Consider the following 21032-nt stretch of genomic DNA (forward strand, 5'->3'; position numbering starts at 1 on the left):
CCATATACACCATGGAATTCTACTCAGTCATAGAAAAGAATGAAATCATGTCTTTTGCAGCAACTTGGATGGAACTGGAGGCCATTATCCTAAGTGAAGTAACTCAGGATCAGAAACCCAAATACCACATGTTCTCACTTATAAGTGAGAGCTGAACTACGGGTACACAAAAGCAGGCAGAAGTGGGATAACGGACACTGGACTCTCAGACGGCGGGAGCGGGTGAAGGATGAAAAATCACCTACTGGGTACCATGGACATTATTTGGGTGACAGGTACAATAAAAACCCAGCCTTGACCAACGAACAATTCATCTACCTAACCAAAAACCAACCCTAAAGCTACTGAAATGAAAATTTTTTTTAAAAGAAACACTAAAAAAAAACAAAAATGTTAAAGCACCTAGCATGGTGCCCAGGGCCCAAGCTTTTCTTTATTCTTATTTTTAGAGAGGATCTCGCTCTGTCATGCAGGCTGGAGTACAGTAGTGCGATCACAGCTCACTGTAACCTCAAACTCCCAGGCTCTAGCGATCTTCCTGCCTCAGCCTCCCAAGTAGCTGGGGCTATAGGCGTGCACTATCATGTGCACCTATTTTTTTTTTTTTTTTTTTTTTTTTTTTGTAGAGGCAGAGTCTCACTATGGCGCCCAGGCTCTGAGCTTTTCTTTTTGTTTTGTTTTTGGTTTGGGTTGTTTTGTTTTGTTTTTTGAGACAGAGTCTCATTCTGTCCCCCAGGCTGGAGTGCAGTGGTGCAATCTTGGCTCTCTACAACCGCAGCCTCCCAGGTTCCAGCAGTTCTCCTGCCTCAGCCTCCCGGGTAGCTGCGATTACAGGCATGCACCAGCACGCCCAGATAATTTTTGTATTTTTAGTAGAGATGGGGTTTCACCATGTTGGCCAGGCTGGTCTTGAACTCCTAACCTCAGGTGATCCACCCGCCTCAGCCTCCCAAAGTGCTGGGATTACAGGCATGAGCCACCACACCCAGCCTGGGTTTTGTTTTTTTTTTTTTTGAGATGGAGTCTTGCTCTGTCCCCCAGGCTGGAGGGCAGTGGCACGATCTCAGCTCACTGCAACCTCCACCTCCCAGGTTCAAGAGATTCTCGTACCTCAGCCTCCCGAGCAGCTGGGATTACAGGCGCGTGCTACCACGCCTGGCTAATTTTTTGGATTTTTGGTAGAGACAGGGTTTCACCATGATGGCCAGGCTGGTCTCGAACTCCTGACCTCAAGTGATCCTCCCACCTCGGCCTCCTAAAGTGCTGGGATTACATGCGTGACCCACCATGCCTGGTCTGAGCTTTTCTTTTTTAATGGGCCTGTACTCCTGATACCAAATTCCCAGATCAAACCACAGACGGAGCAAGCTGCTGACCAGGGTCAGGGCTCCCCAGAGAGCTAGGTTCCTCGACAGGACAACGGCATCTTGTTCTCATCAGGAACCAGACCACGCCTGAGGTTCCGTGGATAATCACAAACAGACCACGGGCCATCCATCGCTGAGACCCAAGGAACTGCATATGAACCCCCCACACACACGCATATGCAGGCACACACCCACACACACCCACACACAAGCAGGACATGGGAGATGCAAGAGACCAGACCACAAAGGGGGAAAAAAAATCACTGGTTCCACGTCACAAAACTGAAATGTGGTGCTGGAAATACTCACCGCTCAGATGATTTCCTCTGACTCAAATCAGAGTCAAGGGACACGCGGAGCCAGCCAAGGACATCAGAGCCATCCGTCCCACCAATCCCCCGGAACTCCCTTCTGAAAGGGCCCATTCGACTTCAGCTCATTCCTCAAAACACCTCTCGGTGTTTCGGGAATGTTTATCCGAGGGGAGGCCCAGCGATTTGTTCCGGAGTTAAAAAGGAATACTATTTTAGCAAATTGGGGGAATCTTGGAATAACTTACCAAGTAGGAGTTTGGAGTTCCAAAAAGAGTCCTCGTCTCTGTTTAACTAAATGCCACCCATGCCTGGTTTCTTGCGTTTTCTTTTTTAACCCTCCTCCTGGCTGGTGGTTGGTTTGGTCTGAAAGTGACTCCGGTTTTTTCTAGGGTCTCCTGACATGAAAGTGAAAATATTCCAAAATATCCGACGGGGCTAAGTCTGTCTTGATCCTCATAGAGGCCAAATGGAGAAGAACCTTCATCGGTCACCAAATAAGGTCCCTCCAAGAAAATTCCAAGCAGTCAGCCGGCATAATGAGCCAAGTGAGATACAATTAAATCCATTTCAGCAAACCTTGATTGATCTATGGCAAGCACAGCAAGGAAGAAGGCGCACTTCCTTCTCCTGGCTGCCTTAAGGGTAGACAACCAGGAACGCAATTAATCAACCAGAAAATGTAACGCCTCAGAAGTCAGCAAGAACAAATTAGGAACTGTGAAAAATGTCACAGGAAGAGAAATATTTAGTCAGTTTTTCCCCCACGGCTAAATTTGCACTGAACATGAAGACCTAGTTTTCCATGCACAGAAGGCTGGACTCTCATCTGGTGTCTTACAGACCCCAAAACTCCAAGATCGGTTAACCAGGATGCTCAGATTATCTTAATGCGTTTAAGGGAACTCAGCCTGTGCCTCACAAAATTCAAGAAGTGATTTGTTTTTTCAGAGCTGACAATCCAAGGAGATTTTATGTTCAACTCAACTGGAAACAAACTGTCTACACCCAGTTGTCCACAATGAACTAAATATTTTCAGTAGACACGTTGCAAAGCTTTCTCTCTTTTTTTTTGGAGACAGAGTCTTGCTCTGCTGTCACCTAGGCTGGAATGCAGTGGCACGATCTTAGCTCACTGTAGCCTCAGTCTCCTGGGCTCAAGCGATCCTCCTGCCTCAGCCTCCCAAGTAACTGGAACTACAGACACGTACCACCATGCCTGGCTAATGTTTTCATTTTTTTGTAGAGAAAAGGTCTCGCTATGTTGCCCAGGCTGGTCTTTTTTTTTTTTTTTTTTTAATTATTGAGACAGAGTTTCATTCTTGTCACCCAGGCTGGAGTGCAGTGGTGCAATCTTGGCTCATTGCAACCTCCACCTCCTGGGTTCAAATGATTCTCCTGCCTCAGCCTCCCAAGTAGCTGGGATTATAGGCGCATGCCACCACGCCCGGCTAATTTTTGTATTTTTAGTAGAGACGGGGTTTCACCATGTTGGCCAGGCTGCTCTCGAACTCCTGACTTCAAGTGATCTGTCTATCTTGGCCTCCCAAAGTGCTGGGATTACAGGCGTGAGCCACTGTGCCCAGCCCCTGTTGTGGAGCTTAAATCCAACCTCGAACGAGACAAGTAACCATTCTCCCACAAAATGACTTCAGCACTCACAACAGGCATTCTGAATTTACATGCTCTTTCATTACGTCCTGTTTCCTAACTTTAAAGTGCATTCCTGTTGTGAAAAGATAAAAAGGACCTAGCACAATTGTGTAGGGTGTTATTTATGAGAAAGGTCTGCGCAACTATCTCCCTCTAAGGAAAACCAGCTGAAGAGGGAAAGCTCCATGCCTACGAATGGCTGCTTAACGTGGCCAGACGCAAACCCCACAGAGAACCTCACAGGCCAGGCCACACTGCCCATGTCCCAGCGGCAGCCGCACACCTGGTGTGAATCCCAGCACCACCACCTATTGGCCCTGTGCTCATGGGCATATGAATACAAGGCAGGCCAGCCCCCAAATTCAGGCTTAGCCCAGAGGCTTCTAGGCTTTGTCTAGGAAGGAATTCAAGGCTGAGCCGATGGTGTTGGCAACTTTTATTGAAGCAGCAGCACGCACAGCAGCAACAGAGGTCCTGCCCCTTGCAGAGCAGAACCACCTCCTTACCAGGGCACCCAGAGCAGCAACTCAGAGGCAGTGTTGCACTCATATTTATACCTACTTTTAATTATATGCAAACTAAGGGGTGATTTATGCAGAAATTTCTAGAATGGGAATAGTAAATTCCGGGTTGTCCAGTCGTTGTCATGGATAAGGGCATCCACGTGTTGCCATGGTGATGATAAACTGACATAGCCCACTGGCGGACGTGTCTTATGGGAAGGTGCTTCTGCCCTGGACCTATTTCAGCTAGTCCTCAATTTGGACTGCTACCCAGGCCCTGCCTCCAGTGTCGAGTTCTGTCTCTTAACTCATTACCAAACCTCTGTGTGCCTCAGTTTCCTCATCTCTAAAGTGAGGCTAGGACTACCTACTTCTCAGCTTATTAGTTCACATACAGACCCCAAGGAGAATGCAGAGCACATTGTCCAGGCTCTCAAAGACTTGGGGATTGGCCAGGCACGGTGGCTCACACCTGTAATCCCAGCACTTTGGGAGGCCGAGGCAGGCGGATCACGAGGTCAAGAGATCGAGACCATCCTGGCTAACATGGTGAAACCCCATCTCTATTTAAAAAATACAAAAAAATTAGCCAGGCGTGGTGGCAGGCGCCTGTAGTCCCAGCTACTCAGAAGGCTGAGGCAGGAGAATGGCATGAATCCGGGAGGCAGAGCTTGCAGTGAGCTGAGATTGTGCCACTGCACTCCAGCCTGGGCGACAGAGCGAGACTCTGCCTCAGAAAAAAAAAAAGAAAGAGTTGGGGATCAGTGGGACTCATTCTCCCACCCCTGCTCTGCAAAGAAGGACCGACTACATATAAATCCATCTCCCTGGCAAGGCACAGCGGCTCACGCCTGGAATCCCAGCACTTTGGGAGGCCAAGGCAGGCAGATCATGAGGTCAGGAGATCGAGACCATCCTGGCTAACACGGTGAAACCCCATCTCTACTAAAAATACAAAAAATTAGCCAGACTTGGTGGCGGGCGCCTGTAGTCCCAGCTACTCGGGAGGCTGAGGCAGGAGAATGGCGTGAACCCAGGAGGTGGAGCTTGCAGTGAGCAGAGATTGCACCGCTGTACTCCAGCCTGGGCGACAGAGCAAGACTCCGTCTCAAAAAAAAAAAAAAAAAAATCCATCTCCCCAAGGACAGGGGCAGATGGGAATACAGTCCCCTCACTGAGTAGCCCACCTTGGAGGGAAGCACGCCCATTTGCACATAACACAGGGTCACTTTAAACTTCGCAGAAGCTTCCAGGAGTGTCACTCCTTTCCTATCTAGCCAAGGAAGGAAGGCTAACCGTGCACGTGCCGTCCTGAGATAAGAAACCGCACACACAGAGACACTCCCCAGACTCTGAAGAGCTGAAAATGCAATTTCAAATCTCCTTTTGGTGCAAAACACCAGCACTAAGTGGCCAGTTCTTGAAAGACAGGTCCACCCCCAGCCTGGACTGGAATTTCTCAGGAGCTGGGAGGTAAAATTTCGGTTCTGAAGATAATGAACTGTGCCCAGTCATGAATATCATCTGACTCTCCTTGATAGCTTTGGCCAGAGAGATGCTTTTGGCTTTTGGCTGAGAGTGAGGTTCCCAGACAAGCCTTGCTGTTCCTGCAGACGCCGGAGGGTCTGGGTGCTCCTTCCTGCTTTGCTGCCGGGTGGGGGTCACCGAAACAGCCGGATTCAACAGAACACCAGGCTGAGCCAGCAGCACTCAGGCCTCAGAAACGGCTGGAGGCAGGGGAGCTCTTCTGCTGATCAACTGCAGTGCACTCTGTTAGGAGCGGACACTGAGGCAAGAAAACGGATTTCACCCTAAAGGCACCTCCCTCTGGGTAAATCCAATGGGACTTGGGGCATGAATACCAAGGCATGAATACCAAGGCAGTCAGTCCAGATAGTTCTACAAAATTATCTTAGGAACCTCAGGTTTTCCCCCAACATTTTGTATTTTTGTTTGTTTGTTTTTGAGATAAAGTCTTGCTCTGTTGCCCAGGCTTGAGTGCAGTGGTGCAATCTCGGCTCACTGCAACCTCTGCCTCCCTGGTTCAAGTGATTCTCCTGTCTCAGCCTCCCAAGTAGCTGAGATTACAGGCGCCCACCACCACGCCTGGCTAATTTTTGTATTTTTAGTAGAGACGGGGTTTTGCTATGTTGGCCAGGCTGGTCTCGAACTCCTGACCTCAGGTGATCCTCCTGCCTCGGCCTCCCTAAGCGCTGGGATTACAGGCATGAGCCACCGTGCCCAGCCTGTATTGTATTATTTTGTATGATTAAATACTTTACACATGCACAGAAAGGACTATAAAACTTCTATGAACACTTGAACACAATTATTTATCAAACACGTGTAACCACCATCCAGGCCAAGAATTAAAGACAGCCAGACTAGGCGCAGTGGCTCACACCAGTAATCTCAGCACTTTGGGAGGCCGAGGCAGGAGAACTGCTTGAGCCCAGGAGTTCAAGACCAGCCTCAGCAACATAGTGAGTCCCTGTCTCTAAAAAATAAAAAATAAACACAACGACACCCCGGAAACGCTCCTTCTGTTGCATCCCTGACAGATCTGGGTGCCTTCCTCCCACCAGAGGGAACTACCAGCCTAATTGGTACGGCATCTTCCTTGCTTTTCATTCCGTCTTATCCCCCATGTGAGCACCCTACACAACAGAATCTATTTCTGCATGCTCTTGAGCTTCACCTAAACTGTCACCCAGGCTGGAGTCCAGGGGCACAATCTCGGCTCACTACAATTTCTGCCTCCTGGGTTCAATGGATTCTCCTGCCTCAGCCTTCTGAGTAGCTGGGATTACAGGCACCTGCCACCACACCCAGCTAATTTTTGTAGTTCCTGGTAGAGGCCGGGTTTCACCATGGTGCCTAGGCTGGTCTCAAACTCCTGAGCTCAAGTGATCTGCCCGCCTTAAGCACCTAAAGTGCTGGGATTACAGGCGTGAGCCACCGCGCCCAGCCTGACAATTTCTTTTAATATAATTTTTTTTTGACATGGGGTCTCATTCTGTCACCCAGGCTGCAGTGCAGTGGTGCAATCATAGCTTACTGCAGCCTTGAACTCCTGGGCTCAAGTGGTCCTCCCACGTGAGGTGCCCAACTAGGTGGAAGTACCAGCACATGCCATCATGCCTAGTTAATTTTTTTAATTTTGGTAGAGACAAGGTCTTGCTATGTCATCCAGGCTGGTCTCAAACCCTTAGCCTCAAGCGATCCTCCCACCTTGGCCTCCCAAAGCACTGGGATTACAGGCATGAGCCACTGCGCCCAACCCGGGACAAGTCGTTTTTTTGTTTGTTTTTTGTTTTTGAGACAGTCTTGTTCTGTTGCCCAGGCTGCAGTGCAGTGGCGCGATCTCGGCTCACTGCAACCTCGAGCAATTCTCCTACCTCAGCCTCCTGAGTAGCTGGGATTACAGGCGCATGCCACCATGCCTGACTAATTTTTGTATTTTTTTTAGTAGAGACGGGGTTTCACCATGTTGGCCAGGCTGTAATCCACACACCTCGGCCTCCCAAAATGCTGGGATTACAGGCGTGAGCCACCGCACCCAGCCTCCGGGACAAGTTTTAATATGGATTCCATTTAACGAATCATTTTCTGGAAAACATGTGGCAAGAATATCTTTAACTGAAATTTTATTATATTAGCACTTTCGAAGCACAAATTTTATATTCCTTAATGCACTATTATACAGACACTAGGTAGAAAATTATGAAAACTAGCAGTGTAGAAAAATGTCAAGTGAAAGGAACTAACTAAAAAGACGCACATTCACTATGATGATAACTACATACAAAGCAATGCACAGGAAAAAAGGAAATATATTAAAATGCACCGGCTGTTAAAAGGGGTGGAACTACAGGTGATTTGTCTATAAAATTTTTGCACTTGTGGTTATATCACTTGTATAACAAAATTTTCTGAAAGCACCAATTCACACAACAATAGCATATTACTGGGTCTGATTACAACTCACTCATCAGGCTCCTGGTGGACACCCGCACAAATCAGGTTTTGGAAGATTCCTGGAAAATAACGTAACTGGGCTTCTTGAAAGATATTACCTAACCTGACTTTCTCCGGCTCCTACGGTACTTCCTGGGGTTAATCAAACTTTGTGTAATTTCACTTCACATTTCCATAACACACAAGCTTCAAAATGCTTATAGGGAGCTAAAAAGACCCCCATTAAACCCCTGCTACACACAACAGAAACAGCAAAGTGTCTCCTACGACCCAGTCAACAGAAAACAGCAGGAAGGGTAGACCAGATCCTCCCGGAGCTGAACACATGCCCCTCCTCAGTCCTCCCAAAAGGGACCCTACCTGATATTTTAATGCCAATATTTTCCCAAAAACGCTTCTCACAAAGCACTTCTGCCCCTTAAGTCCGGTTATGTGATTTTTTTTTTTGGTGATTCTATAGTAGAAATATGCAGAGCGTGGGGGCGCTCCAGTTTCTCAGAGGGTGACAATGGACCAGGTGCAGTGGCTGACACCTATAATCCCAGCAGTTTGGGAAGCCAAGGCGGGGGGATCACTGAGGTTCCAAGTTCGAGACCAGCCTGGCCAACATGGTGAAACCCCATCTCTACTAAAAATATAAAAATTAGCCAGGTGTGATGGTGGACACGGGTAATCCCAGCTACTCGGGAGGCTGAGGCAGGAGACTCACTTGAACCCAGGAGGCGGAGGGTGCAATGTGCCGAGATCGCACCATTGCACTCCAGCCTGGGCAACAAGAACAAAAACTTGGTCTCCAAAAAAAAAAGGTGACAGTGACAATGCTGGAGACTGACAGCCAGGCTCTCCATGCACTCTCGGGCTCCGTGCCTCCTACCTGCAGCCTCCAAGCTTCTAATCACTGCATGGCTCCTCTCAGACACAGCAGGTCCTGTGAAACCACCCATGTCCAGCCAGCACCACCGTCACCCCCGGTCTCTTCCCACCACCCCAGCAAAAAGGATGGGCAAACATCTCTTTTTGTGATGCTTTTCTCAGGAAAGACAAAATAACACCAAAACAGAATTCCCCTACCCGGAACACATCACTTTCTTGCTAACCACAAATTCTGGCAAAATCTTTTCTACATAACAGTGATTCATTTAGTTCCTCTTTCTTCAAATTGACACGTTTTACCTTGCAAATTGTGTATGTGTGCATGTGTGTGTGTATGAGAGAGACACAGAGAGAGAGAGAGAGAGAGGATGAGCAAGTTTAAAGACCAGTAACAAAACATATTTGCAGTGTTGTCAAGTCTTATCACATAATATAATATAAAAATTTATAAAAATGTAATTCTATTCAAATATTTGAGACTCTGCTACATAGCAGATAGTATTCTAGATACTGTGGTTAAAGAAAAATAGGTTTCTGTTTTCTGGTGAGAGCCAGAATGAAAAAAAGAAAAAAGTAACAAAACTATATAAACAAAATAAACTTGTAAAAAAAATAAAAATAAGTTTGCTCATCAGGAGTTTACTACCAAAATGTGTGTCATGGCCAGTCACGGTGGTTCACACCTCTAATCCCAGCACTTTGGGAGGCTGCAGCGGGCGGATCACCTGAAGTCAGGAGTTCGAGACCAGCCTGGTCAACATGGTAAAACCCCGACTCTACTAAAAATACAAAAATTAGCTGGGCGTGGTGGCACACGCCTGTAATCCCAACTATGGGGGAGGCTGAGGCAGGAGTCACTTGAACCCGGGAGATGGAGGTTGCAGTGAGGCTAGATGGCACCACTGCACTCCAGCCTGGGCAACAGAGTGAGACTCTGTCTCAAAAAAAAAAAAAAAAAAAAAAAATGGGTCATGGAAGGGAGCGAAATGGGGCAGAAGGTTTTGTCCCTAATGCAAACAATACTGTGAGGCATAATTTAATCACCATAAAGTGAACAAATCTTTTTTTTTTTTTTTTTTGAGCTGGAGTCTTGCTCTGTCAACCAGGCTGCAGTGGCGCCATCCCAGCTCACTACAACCTCCGCCTCCCAGGTTAACGCAATTCTCCCACCTCAGCCTCCCGAGTAGCTGGGATTACAGGCACTCGCCATCATGCCCAGCTAATTATTGGATTTTTGTACAGACGGGGTTTCACCATGTTGGCTAGGCTGGTCTTGAATTCCTGACCTCAGGTGATCCGCCCACCTCAGCCTCCCCAAGTGCTGGGATTACAGGCGTGAACCACCAGGCCCAGACACAAATCTTTTTTTTAAATAGGGATGGGGTCTCACTCTATTGCCCAGGCTGGCCTCAAACTCCTGGCCTGAAGTGATCCTCCTGCCTTAACCTCCCAAAGTGTTAGGATTACAGGCGTGAACCACCACACCCTGCTCAAAATGTATAAACAGACCCAGTGGGGTGGCTCACGCCTGCAATCCCAGCACTTTGGGAGGCCAAAGCAAGTGGATCACATGAGGTCAGGAGTTTGAGATCATCCTTCCTGGCCAACATGGCGAAACTTTGTCTCTACTAAAAATACAAAAATTAGCCAGGTGTGGTGGCACATGCCTGTAATCCCAGCTACTGGGGAAGCTGAGGCACAAGAATCACTAGAACCAGCCAGGCGCGGTGGCTCACGCCTGTAATCCCAGCACTTTGGGAGGCCGAGGCGGGCAGATCACCTGAGGCTGGGAGTTCGAGACCAGCCTGACCAACATGGAGAAACCTCGTCTCTACTGAAAATGCAAAATTAGCCGGGTGTGGTGGCGCATGCCTGTAATCCCAGCTACTCAGGAGGCTGAGGCAAGAGAATTGGTTGAACCCGGGAGGAGGAGGTTGCAGTGAGCCAAGATCGCGCCATTGCACTCCAGCCTGGACAACAAGAGCGAGGCTCCGTCTCAAAAAAAAAAAAGTATAAACCTTAAGTGACAGCGCAATGAATTTTGACCAACGTATTCACACAGAGAACAGACCTGACATGAGCGAGCAGCTGCAGGTAAGGGCTGGTGGGAGCCCAGGGTGCATGGAAGTCGCCCAGGCAAGAAGGGAAGGCTGGGGGCAGGGATGAAGGAGCCCCGAGGGTCAGCAAAGGCCCTGGACCTGCCTCACTGACACTCAAGGAGTGTGAAGGAGCCCCGAGGGTCAGCAAAGGCCCTGGACCTGCCTCAGTGCCACTCAAGGAGTCATCGCCAGATCAACGCAGACAAACAGCGCGGAGCTTCCGAACCGAATGGAATGTATGGAATGCCATGGGATGAGCCGCAAGTGAAGCGTAACTCGCCCTCGTTCTAAAGAGTCAACGTAGGGCCACAGGACTGTATACGGCAGAGCCAGGATACGCCGTGGTCATCTGTACATATTTCTATCCATGTATTAATCAATCCCGAGAAATCAGGTTGGACGACCAAGCACACTTACCACACTCACTGCCGTTCTCACTCGATGTCACAATCATTGAGATTCATGACCTAAGAACAGGCCCTGAAAAAGCCCTTATCCTGCATAGTCAGAGAACAGAATGTTCCAGTCAATCAGATATTTTGACAGGAATAGTTTCAATATAAAATCCAGCCAGGCTCGGTGCCTCATGCCTGAAATCCCAGCACTTTGGGAGGCCCGGGTGAGAGGACTGCTTGAGGCCAGGAGTTCCATACCAGCCTGGGCAACACAGCCAGACTGTCCCTACAAAAAATTTTAAAAATTGGCCAGGCGTGGCTGGGCGCGGTGGCTCACACCTGTAATCTCAGCACTTTGGGAGGCCGAGGCGAGCGGATCACGAGGTCAGGAGATCAAGACCAACCTGGCTAACACGGTGAAACGCCATCTCTACTAAAAATACAAAAAATTAGTCGGGTGTGGTGGCAGGCACTTGTAGTCCCAGCTACTCAGGAGGCTGAGGCAGAAGAATGGCGTCAACCCAGGACGTGGAGCTTGCAGTGAGCCAAGATCGCACCACTGCACTCCAGCCTGGGCAACAGACCGAGATTCCATCTCAAAAAAAAAAACAAAAAAAAACTGGCCAGGCTTAATGGTGCATGCCTGTAGATCCAGCTACCCAGGAGGCTGAAGCACCAGGAACACTTTAGCCCAAGAGTTTGAGGTTGCAGTGATCAGTGCCATGACACTCCAGCCTGAGCAACAGAGCAAGACCCTGTCTCAAAAAAAAAAAAAAAAAAAAAAAGGAGATGAAGGAGATGAGGCCGGGCACGGCGGCTCACACCTGCAATCCCAGCACTTTGGGAGGCCAAGGTAGGCGGATCACCTGAGGCCAGGAGGTCGAGACCAGCCTGGCCAACATGGCGAAACCACGTCTCTACCAAAAATACAAGCTACCAAATATAAAAAATACCAAAAATACAAAAATTTGCCAGATGTGATAGCACATGCCTGTAATCCCAGCCACTTGGGAGGCTGAGGCAAGAGAATCACTTGAACCTGGGAGGCAGAGGCTGCAGTGAACCAAGATCATGCCACTGCACTCCAGCCTGGGCAAAAGAGCAAAACTTTGTCTCAAAAAATAAATAAATAAAAATAAAAGAAATAAAAAAAAAAGAAAGCTAGAAAATATACTACGCTAGGGAAACATCAGCACACTTATATAAGGAAGTATATATTTCCTGAGTACACATATGAATGAAATGTAAAAAGAGAACTAAAAGGGTCCATCCCAAACTGAGAACAATAGTCACTTCTCAGGTACAGATAGGAGATGACGGCAATTAGGGTGGGACTTTCACTTAATCTACGATGTTCTATTCTTTTTTAAAGAAAATACATTTGTCCATGTATGGCATAACTGAAAATCAAGTTTTGATAAAGGGGGTTGCCCTACAGAGCATTCACAGCTTAAGCTTCAAAGAATTCAAATAGAATGAGATTCTTAATGCGGAAAAGTACAACAAGCACATTTTTTTCTGGTAACACCGAAGACGCAGGAGATTTCACAGTTCCCACGTGAATACCACCAGTGGGCTCTGGCTGTGTGGCCAAAACTCTAGAGAAGAGGAAATTCACTGTATACCCATAAGGCACAACCACTCCTTCAAACCAAACTTAGTGAACGTGTAAGTCACACACATAGTCTCCGGACAATATTCAAAGACTTAACTTTTTTCTTTGCTGTTTTTGTTTTTGCTTTCTTTTTTCAAAAATTTGAGATGGGATTTCGCTATGTTGCCCAGGCTGGTCTCTAGCGCCCGGGCTCAGGCAATCCTCCCTCCTCAGCCTCCCCAAGTGCTGTGATTTCAGACGTGAGCCACGGTGCTTGGTCTCAAGGCTGAGGTTTTCTGACTCCAGCCCACCCAATCAGGGTCCCCACCAACACACATTCCCTTGACATTGCCCACTTTGGGCAAATTACTTACCTCTGGATTTTAGTTTTCTCAATGTAAAAAGACCTGCTAGGCCGGACGCTGCGGCTCACACCTGTAATCCCAGCACTTTGGGAGGCCGAGGCGGCTGGATCACGAGGTCAGGAGATTGAGACCATCCTGGCTAACACGGTGAAACCCCGTCTCTACTAAAAATACCAAAAATTAGCCGGGGGTGGTGGCAGGCGCCTGTAGTCCCAGCTACTCGGGAGGCTGAGGCAGGAGAATGGCGTGAACCCGGGAGGCAGAGCTTGCAGTGAGCGGAGATAGCGCCACCGCACTCCAGCCTGGGCGACAGAGCGAGACTCCGTCTCAAAAAAAAAAAAAGACCTGCTATACCACTTCACCCACCTGCCAGGATGACGACCAAGTTTCAAACAGAAGGACAGGCTACGTCCCAAGAGTCTGTGAGCCCCACTTTCAGACTTGCCTGGTTACGGGAAAGGGCACTGTGAAGCACTACCTTGTCCCAGCAACCTCAACCTGTGGATCCCATCAGCACTCCTGATAAAATCACCACTGCCCCCAGAAAAAGCCAACTACCTACAGGAATTCCAAGCCACATCAAAGGGAGGGCGGTATCCCAGAGACACAGCTCCCTCAGGCGTACAGAGCTCAGACTATCTCTAAATCACACCATTATGGTAGCCTCTGGAGTCTACTTCTGTGAGGCCTGAAGGAAACACAGTCCCCTACACCTGCAGAGGACCCCTGAACCACCAACCCTCCAGCAACGCCAAATTTTTTTACAAGCTGAGGTAGCAGCAGCATTCCAATCCAATCACAGCCTACCTGTTCCCAAGTGACCCCTCGGAAAGGGTCCCGCCTGGGACACACGCTGGCCTCCAACATGTGACTTAATGGAAACAATCAATGTTCTAACCAGCGAGAACTATCACGTGCCTCCCCTTACACTGATACAAGGGAAAGGAAAAAATAACTGAAGACCCATTCTGGAAGGACCTTGTTTCTAGACAGAGTCTTCACATCGAGGATGCCCACCAAATGCAACAATCCCTCCCCTGCTCCCCGCTGCCATTTCTCGCCAACGAAGAAACTGTCTACCAACACTCCAGAGCTCACTTCACTCATCACCTCCTCAGCGACACCTTGCCAGACCTCCCCACAAGGAGATTCCCCAACCTTGTGCCCCCCCTCCCCACCGAGAAGAAACCGTAACTCACACCAACACCCACCTACATCTCTTCTCTGGCAGCTAGGATGACAGGAAGGAACATCCGGAAATCAGGGGCACCCTCCTGTATTCCTTCTAATGTTTAGCCTCTTTTTTTTTTTTTTTTGAGGCGGAGTCTCCCTCTGTCGCCCAGGCTGGAGTGCAATGGCACTATCTCGGCTCACTGCAAGCTCCACCTCCTGGGTTCACGCCATTCTCCTGCCTCAGCCTCCCGAGTAGCTGGGACTACAGGCAACCGCCACAGCGCCCGGCTAATTTTTTTTGTATTTTTAATAGAGACAGGATTTCACCGTGTTAGCCAGGATGGTCTCGATCTCCTGACCTCGTGATCCGCCCGCCTCGGCCTCCCAAAGTGCTGGGATTACAGGTGTGAGCCACCGCGCCCGGCCATGTTTAGCCTCATTAACCAAAATCCCTTAAAGAGAAATACAAGAGGCCGTGCGCGGTGGCTCATGCCTGTAATCCCAGCACTCTGGGAAGCCGAGGTGGTTGGATCACCTGAGGTCAAGAGTTCGAGACCAGCCTGGCCAACATGGTGAAACCCCGTCTCTACTAAAAATACAAAAATTAGCCGAGCGTCGTGGTGGGTACCTGTAATCCCAGCTACTCGGGAGGCTGAGGCAGGAGAATCGCTTGAACCCGGGAGGCGGAGGTTGCAATGAGCCGAGATCGCACCATTGCACTCCAGCCTGAGTGACAGTGAGAATCTGTCTCAAAAAAAAAAGAAAAGAGAGAGAGAGAGAAATACAGGCCAGGCACAGTGGCTCATGCCTGTACTCCCAGCACTTTGGCAGGCCAAGGCAGGAGGACCGCTTGAGGCCAGAAGCTCCAGACCAGCCTGGACAACATAGCAAGATCCCATCTCTACAAAAATAAAAAAATTACCAGGCGTGACTGCACGCGCCCGTAATCCCAGCACTTTGGGAGGCTAAGGCGGAGGATCACTTGAAAGAGAGAGAAATAACAGCTACACATCTATAGATTCGGTTCACAGATGAGAAAACAGAGGTCCTGAGAGGTGAAATTACTGGCCCAAGACCACACAACTGACAAGAGCTTGGGAGAGAGGACGTGGCTGGGAAAGGCGCCCAAGTCCGGGGAAGTGGCCCCCAGGGCCATCGCTCAGCGTGACCGGGCAGGGCACCAGGAACGGGGCGAGGAGGAAACTGTCCCTGAGGACGCCTCTGACAGCCCCGGGAAAGCGCCTCGGAACGCGGCCAGCTGTAACCTGGACAGGGCTCTCCCGACGCAGGAGGGCAGGGGACCCCGAGGGACGGAGGCGCGAGAGAGCACGGGGACCCCCAAAGGACAGGCGCGCGGGAGGGCAGGGGGACCTCCCAGGGACTCGGGCGTGGGGCCGAACGCGGGGCGCGGGGGCAGGAAACGAGTCGGGGACCGAGCGCGGCGGCTGAGCCCCGTCCGCCGGGGGTGGTCGGGCCGCGCGCCCAGGGCAGGTGGGGGCTACCGTAGCCCCACGCCCTACCTGCCGCCGGGGGATCCGCCTCCTCGTCAGCCTCCGCCTCAGCTGTCGCCCCGACTGCAGCCGCCGGCAGCGGGTCCATCGCGCGGCCAGTCATGTGAGCCCGCGCTCCCACGTGACTTCCTCCCGCGGCGCCGCGCCCGCGCCCCGCCAGGTCACGCCCCCTCCACGGCGCGCCACGCCCACAGTCCGCCCTTGCTGGGCCCGCCACGCTCCTCTCCCGGCCTCGCCACTCCTACAACCCGCCTAGCCACGCCCACATTCCCCTCCCCGTCCACGTGGACACGGAGCCGGCTGGCGGCGCACTTTACCTCCGCCTCCGGTTGGACCTCCGGGCTCGCAGGTGCACTGCCTCAGGCGCAAGCCGGCACCCACCGCACCCTCGTTCACCCCCATCTCTCCTCGCCCAGTCACGCCCTAGTTCGCTCATTCACCGGTTACACTGGGGTTTTCTGACTCGCACTTCCTCATTCATCCACTCACCCACTCATTCGCTCACCCACGCACTGCATCCTGCATTCATTCATTCACCCACTCACTCACTCACTCACTGCATCCTACATTCATTCATCTACTCACACACTGACTCACCGCATCCTGCATTCATCCAGCCACTCACTCACTCACTGCATCCTGCATTCATTCATTCACCCACTCACTCACTGCATCCTGCATTCATTCATTCACCCACTCACTCACTCACTGCATCCTGCATTCATTCATTCACCCACTCACTCACTCACTGCATCCTGCATTCATTCATTCACCCACTCACTCACTCACTGCATCCTGCATTCATTCATTCACCCACTCACTCACTGCATCCTGCATTCATTCATTCACCCACTCACTCACTCACTGCATCCTGCATTCATTCATTCACCCACTCACCCACTCACTGCATCCTGCATTCATTCATTCACCCACTCACTCATTCACTGCATCCTGCATTCATTCATTCACCCACTCACTCACTCACTGCATCCTGCCTTCATTCATTCAACCACTCACTCACTCACTGCATCCTGCATTCATTCATTCACCCACTCACTCACTCACTGCATCCTGCATTCATTCACTCACTCACACACTCACTCACTGCATCCTGCATTCATTCATTCACCCACTCACTCACTGCATCCTGCATTCATTCATTCACCCACTCACTCACTCACTGCATCCTGCATTCATTCATTCACCCACTCACTCACTGCATCCTGCATTCATTCATTCACCCACTCACTCACTCACTGCATCCTACATTCATTCATTCACCCACTCACTCACTCACTGCATCCTGCATTCATTCATTCACCCACTCACTCACTCACTGCATCCTGCATTCATTCATCCACCCACTCACGCACTCACTGCATCCTGCATTCATTCACCCACTCACGCACGCACTGCATCTTGCATTCATTCATTCACCCACTCACCCACTCACTGCATCCTGCATTCACCCATTCACCCACTCAATCTCTGCATCCTGCATTCATTCATTCACCCACTCACTCACTCACTGCATCCTGCATTCATTCATTCACCCACCCACTCACTCACTGCATCCTGCATTCATTCATTCACCCACGCACTCACTCACTGCATCCTGCATTCATTCATTCACCCACTCACTCATTCACTGCATCCTGCATTCATTCATTCACCCACCCACTCACTCACTGCATCCTGCATTCATTCATTCACCCACGCACTCACTCACTGCATCCTGCCTTCATTCATTCACCCACTCACTCACTCACTTACTACATCCTGCATTCATTCACTCACTCACTCACTGCATCCTGCATTCATTCATCCACCCACTCACTCACTCATGCACTGCATCCTGCATTCATTCATCCACTCACTCACTCACTGCTTCTTCGTACATTCATTCACCCACTCACTCACTGCATCCTGCATTCATTCATTCACCAACCCACTGACTGCATTCTGCATTCATTCATTCACTCACTCACTGCATCCTGCATTCATTCATTCACCCACTCACTCACTTACTGCATCCTGTATTCATTCATTCACTCACTCACTAACTGCATCCTGCATTCATTCATCCACCCACGCACTCACTCACTGCATCCTGCATTCATTCATCCACTCACTCACTGCTTCTTCATACATTCATTCACCCACTCAGTCACTGCATCCTGCATTCATTCATCTACCCACCCACTCACACACTGCATCCTGCATTCATTCACCCACTCACTCACTGCATCCTTCATTCATTCATTCACCCACCCACTCACTCACTGCACCCTGCATTCATTCATTCACCCACTCACTCAGTCACTGCATCCTGCATTCATTCACGCAACCACTCACTCACTTACTGCATCCTGCATTCATTCATTCACCCACCCACTCACTGCATCCTGCATTCGTTCATTCACCCACTCAGTCACTGCATCCTGCATTCACTCATTCACCCACTCACTCACTCACTGCATCCTGCATTCATTCATGCAACCACTCACTCACTCACTGCATCCTGCATTCATTCATTCACCCACTCACCCACTCACTGCATCCTGCATTCATTCATGCAACCACTCACTCACTCACTGCATCCTGCATTCATTCATTCACCCACTCAGTCACTGCATCCTGCATTCATTCACGCAACCACTCACTCACTCACTGCATCCTGTATTCATTCATTCACCCACCCACTCACTCACTGCAACCTACATTCATCCACCCACCCACTCACTCACTCACTCACACTGCATCCTGCATTTATCCACCCACCCACTGGCCCACTCAGGTTTGCTGGCTGCCACCAGGAGGTCAGGAAGCCCTGTGCTGGGTGCTGAGAATACAAAGATGTTTCCTGTGCATTCCTCGATCTGGAGGAGGCACAGATGGCCAGAGTGGAGCAAGTGTGCTGACTGTTCCAAAACGGGAGCAAGGCTGTGGGGCACACCGCAGAAGAGGGTGAAGGGTGAAGGGCAATCCCTTCCCTACATGGGTGAAGGGATCCCTGGATGGGTGGTACCAGAGTTAGGGCTGGAGGAATAAGGAGTTAAGCAGGAGGAGGGCACAAAGGCTCTAAGACATCAGCTGCAGATGCTGTGGTCATTCCAGACTAAAAGTGTGGGGTTTGGCATGGAGATTGGTAGGCCTGCATCAGGAAGGAGCTTGTTTCCAAAGGAAGGATCCTGGACCTTGTTTTTTGTTTTGTTTTGTTTTGTTTTGTTTTGAGACAGAGCCTCACTCTGTTGCCTGGAGTGGAGGGCAGTGGCATGATCTTGGCTCACTGCAACCTCCGCCTCCCAGGTCAAGCGATTCTCTTGTCTCAGCCTCCCGTGTAGCTGGTATTACAGGCGTGTGCCACCACGCCCAGCTAATTTTTGTATTTTTAGTAGAGATGGGGTTTCACCATGTTGGCCAGGCTGGTCTCGAACTCCTGACCTCAAGTGATCCACCCGCCTTGGCCTTCCAAAGTGCTGGGATTACAGGTGTGAGCCACCGTGCCCAGCCATCCTGGACCTTCTAACACTGATGTCACACAATGTCCAGGGAGTTGATTACAGAACCAAGAGCCCAGAACCATGTCAGGTCCTAGGAAGCGTCCCCTTCTCACAAGGTAGTTACTTCCTCTGGCTATAGCTGCTGGACCCTGCCTCGGTAACAGATGACTGCACCTAGGACGCCATAGGGTCCCAGCACACCAGGACCTCCATGCAAGCAGGCACACCGGTGATGCTCTCTCCACCGTAACCTGGGAGTCCGAGGTTGCAGTGAGCCGAGATCGAGATGTCCTTCTGCCGATGGACATATAACAACTTTCCCAAGGCACAGTGGGACACGGCAGGATCCTGTGACCTTCCCCCATATCTGATAGCTGCTTCCTTCCTCCACCCTCGCTTCCTTCCAGCTGCTGTTGCCGCCAAATAATGTACTCAGCACTTTCCCTGTGCCACGCACACATATATACTCTGCCCACTTCCTGATCATATTTTTATTAGAGGCAGGGTCTTGATGTGTTGCCCAGGCTGGACTGTAGCAGCCCAATCATAGCTCACTATGGCCTCAAACTCCTGGCCTCAATCAGTCCTCCCACCTCAGCCTCCCAAGTAGCTGGGACTAAGGCACACGCCACTATGCCCAGCTGTTTGCTACATATTTTTGATCTCAGATTAGATTATAAAATATTTACTTATTAAATTTTTAGCCAGGCGCAGTGGCTCACACCTGTAATCCCAGCACTTTGGGAGGCTGAGGCAGGCGGATCACCTGAGGTCAGGAGTTCGAGACCAGCCCGGCCAACATGGAGAAACCGCTACAGTCTCTAGCAGGCTCCTGTAGTCCCAGCTACTCAGGAGGCTGAGGCAGGAGAATGGTGTGAACCCGGGAGGCAGAGCTTGCAGTGAGCCGAGATCGTGCCACTGCACTCCAGCCTGGGCAAAAGAGCGAGACTCTGTCAAAAAAAAAAAAAAAAAATTAGCTGGGCGTGGTGGCAGGCGCCTGTAATCCCAGCTACTCCGGAGGCTGAGGCAGGAGATCGCTTGAACCTGGGAGGCGGAGGTTGCAGTGACCCGAGATTGCGCCATTGTACTCCAGCTTGGGCGAAAACAGGGAGACTTTGTCTCAAAAAAAAAAAAAAAAAATTTAAAATTAATTGTATTCAGCTGGGCACAGTGGCTCATGCCTATAATTTCAGCACTTTGGGAGATCGAGGCAGGAGGATCACTTGAGCCCAGGAATTCTAGACCAGCCTGGGCAACATAGTGAGACCCCATCTCTAAAAAAAAAAAAAAGCCAGGCACAATGGCACACACCTGTAGTCCCAGCTACCCTGAAGGCTGAGGCAAGAGGATTGCTTGAGCCCAGGATGTCAAGGCTGTGGTGAGCTGTGATCGCATCACTGCACTCCAGCCTGGGTGACAGAGCGAGCCTCTTTGTCTAAAAATAAGAAATAAAAATAAAATTGTTGCACTAAAAAACTGTAAATTGGCCGGGTACTGTGGCTCACACCTGTAACCTCAGCACTTTGGGAGGCTGAAACTAGCAGATCACCTGAGTTCAGAAGTTCAAGACCAGGCTGGTCAACACAGGGAAACCCCGTCTCCAATAAAAATAGAAAAATTAGCCGGGCATTGTGGCGCGCGCCTGTAATCCCAGCTATTGGGGAAGAAGCTGACATGGGAGAACCACTTGACCCAGGGAGGCAGAGG

At 50.0% G+C, this 21032-nt stretch overlaps 1 protein-coding gene across 2 annotated transcripts in view; it reads right to left on the reverse strand.

The window, feature by feature from the left end:
* Positions 1–15992, reverse strand: part of SNX8 (sorting nexin 8) — a 53281-nt gene extending 37289 nt beyond the window's left edge. Inside the window, exon 1 of one of the 2 annotated variants that reach the window (XM_002817642.5) lies at positions 15832–15992. In XM_002817642.5, the coding sequence (XP_002817688.1) occupies positions 15832–15925 (94 nt within the window). In that variant the 5' untranslated portion in view covers positions 15926–15992. Of the gene's footprint in view, positions 1–13147; positions 13284–15831 lie in introns of those variants that run through there. The other variant, XM_054545718.2, reaches the window with a different exon arrangement.
* Positions 15993–21032: the final 5040 nt, after the last annotated feature.

The sequence above is a fragment of the Pongo abelii genome, chromosome 6, assembly GCF_028885655.2.
Source record: "Pongo abelii isolate AG06213 chromosome 6, NHGRI_mPonAbe1-v2.0_pri, whole genome shotgun sequence".
In the NCBI taxonomy this organism is placed as follows: domain Eukaryota; kingdom Metazoa; phylum Chordata; class Mammalia; order Primates; family Hominidae; genus Pongo; species Pongo abelii.